The sequence below is a fragment of the Tupaia chinensis genome, unplaced genomic scaffold (assembly GCF_000334495.1).
Source record: "Tupaia chinensis unplaced genomic scaffold, TupChi_1.0 Scaffold143646_1, whole genome shotgun sequence".
Taxonomy (NCBI): domain Eukaryota; kingdom Metazoa; phylum Chordata; class Mammalia; order Scandentia; family Tupaiidae; genus Tupaia; species Tupaia belangeri.
The window spans coordinates 702,724-704,506 of record NW_006203494.1 but is presented as its reverse complement, the minus strand read 5'-3'; the positions used below and the strand labels follow the sequence as shown (position 1 = coordinate 704,506).

Genomic DNA, 1,783 nt, shown 5'->3' with positions numbered 1-1,783 from the left:
AGGGTGCTCAGGACTCATGCCAGGTGCATGCATGTGGGTGCCCAAAATCCCAAGAGGAGACTGGAGGAGATGAGACTGCGGTGTGGCCATCCCCCAAGAGCGATTTCTCACTTTCCCTCGCTCTCTCCCTCTCTTTCTGGCAGGTGCACGCTCCCTACAGTAAAACTTACAAAGTATAAAAATAAATGTTCGTAGCTGTAGATACTATTCACACGCATGAGAAACACTGGCCCAAGCAATGAGACCTCCATGTCTCTAGTCCCAGGGGTGGTCAGTCACAAAGCCCTGCAGGCAGCTGGGCTGCACAGCGAGCACCTGAAATCTCCTCCGCGTCCTTCTTCACGCCCTCCTCGGTGGCCATGGTGACAGCAGCAGTGAGCGCCGAGTTCCACTCCAGCCCTGCCTCTTCCATGCTTTCTTCTGAGATGGCGATCTGGGTGATGCTACCTAAAAGCAGCCAATGAGAGGCAAGGCCAATGAGCACCATGGAAAACCGGAAAGCCGCAGCCGCCCGGCACCTCGCACAGCGGCGGACTCCCGGTACGCCAACGTTCTGCCTCTTGCCTGCAGGTCTGGATTTTAAAAACGAGACTCCTAGGGGCTAAGAGGTGGAATGGTGGTTAAAGACACTGGACTCCTACACGGTCGAGTGCAATTCGGGTCCCAGTTTGCTTTCTCACTCCTTCTCTCTGATGAGTGCAGTGCTCTATAGCAAATTTTAAAACATCACTAATGAATAAAATTTAAAATTAAATCATTCTTTAAGGGGCTGGCAGGTGGTGTGGTAGAACAGCACATGGCTGAAGTTCGAGTCCCTGACCTGGCAACTTGCTTTGTGCTTCTCACTTTCCCTTTCTTTAGTCAGATTAAAACAACTAAATAATAAGGGCCGACAGATGGCGTAATGGCCACATCACTGGACTCCCACGTAGTCAGCTGTGGTTTGAGTCCTGGACCCGGTGGCTTAAAATTCATACTGAGCACGCGAGCATGCATGCCCCAAATTCTGAGGAGAATGGAGGAGAAGCGATGGGCGTGTGGCCATCCCCCCACTTTCTGTCTGTCTCTCCAGCAAGCACATATGCCCTACAGCAAAAATCTCTTTGGACCATCAGATGGCACAATGGTAATGCCATTGGACTCGTATGTAGTTGGCTGTGGTTCAAGGCCAGACGGGTGGCTTGAACTCACACCAGGCTCATGTGCATGCGTTCTCAAAATCCCAAGAGGAGAACGTAGGAGAAAGGACTGTGGTGTGGCCATCCCCTCTGGGAAGGGGTAATTTCTCACTTTTTGTCCCTCTGGTGAGCAAATGTGCCCTATAACAAAAAAATCGCTCTTTAAAAAAAAAAAAAAAAGACTATAAAAATAACTAAGTAAATAAATAATAAATAAAGTTCATGAAAAAAAAAAAAACGAAAAATTACCCTTAAAAAAATAAAAATAGGGACCAGCAGATGGCGTAATGGTTACATGGCTGGGCTTCCACAGTCAACCAACCGCAGACTGAGTTCCGGACCCAGCAGCTTAAAACTCATGCCAGGCACAGCAGAGACTAAAGAAGGGACTGCAGCATGGCTATCCCCCGGGGGTGATTTCTCACTGTCTCTCCGCCCCTACAGCCAGCCCACATGCCCTATAGCAGAAACCTACCTAAAAAAAAAAAAAAAAGACACCTTTGTAAGCTAGGATGAACGCTGAACTTTCTAAGGAAAAACTGCCTTGGGGGCCAGGAGGTGGCATGGTGGTTAAGGGTGCTGGACTCTCACATGGCTGGACAATG

General features: G+C 49.1%; 1 protein-coding gene across 4 annotated transcripts in view; it reads right to left on the bottom strand.

The window, feature by feature from the left end:
* Nucleotides 1–1,783, bottom strand: part of GMEB1 (glucocorticoid modulatory element binding protein 1) — a 46,191-nt gene that overhangs the window by 13,218 nt on the left and 31,190 nt on the right. For all 4 annotated transcript variants that reach the window (XM_014582541.2, XM_006164572.3, XM_006164574.3 and 1 more), the window contains one exon: nucleotides 316–447. In XM_014582541.2, the coding sequence (XP_014438027.1) occupies nucleotides 316–447 (132 nt within the window). The remainder of the gene's footprint in view (nucleotides 1–315; nucleotides 448–1,783) is intronic.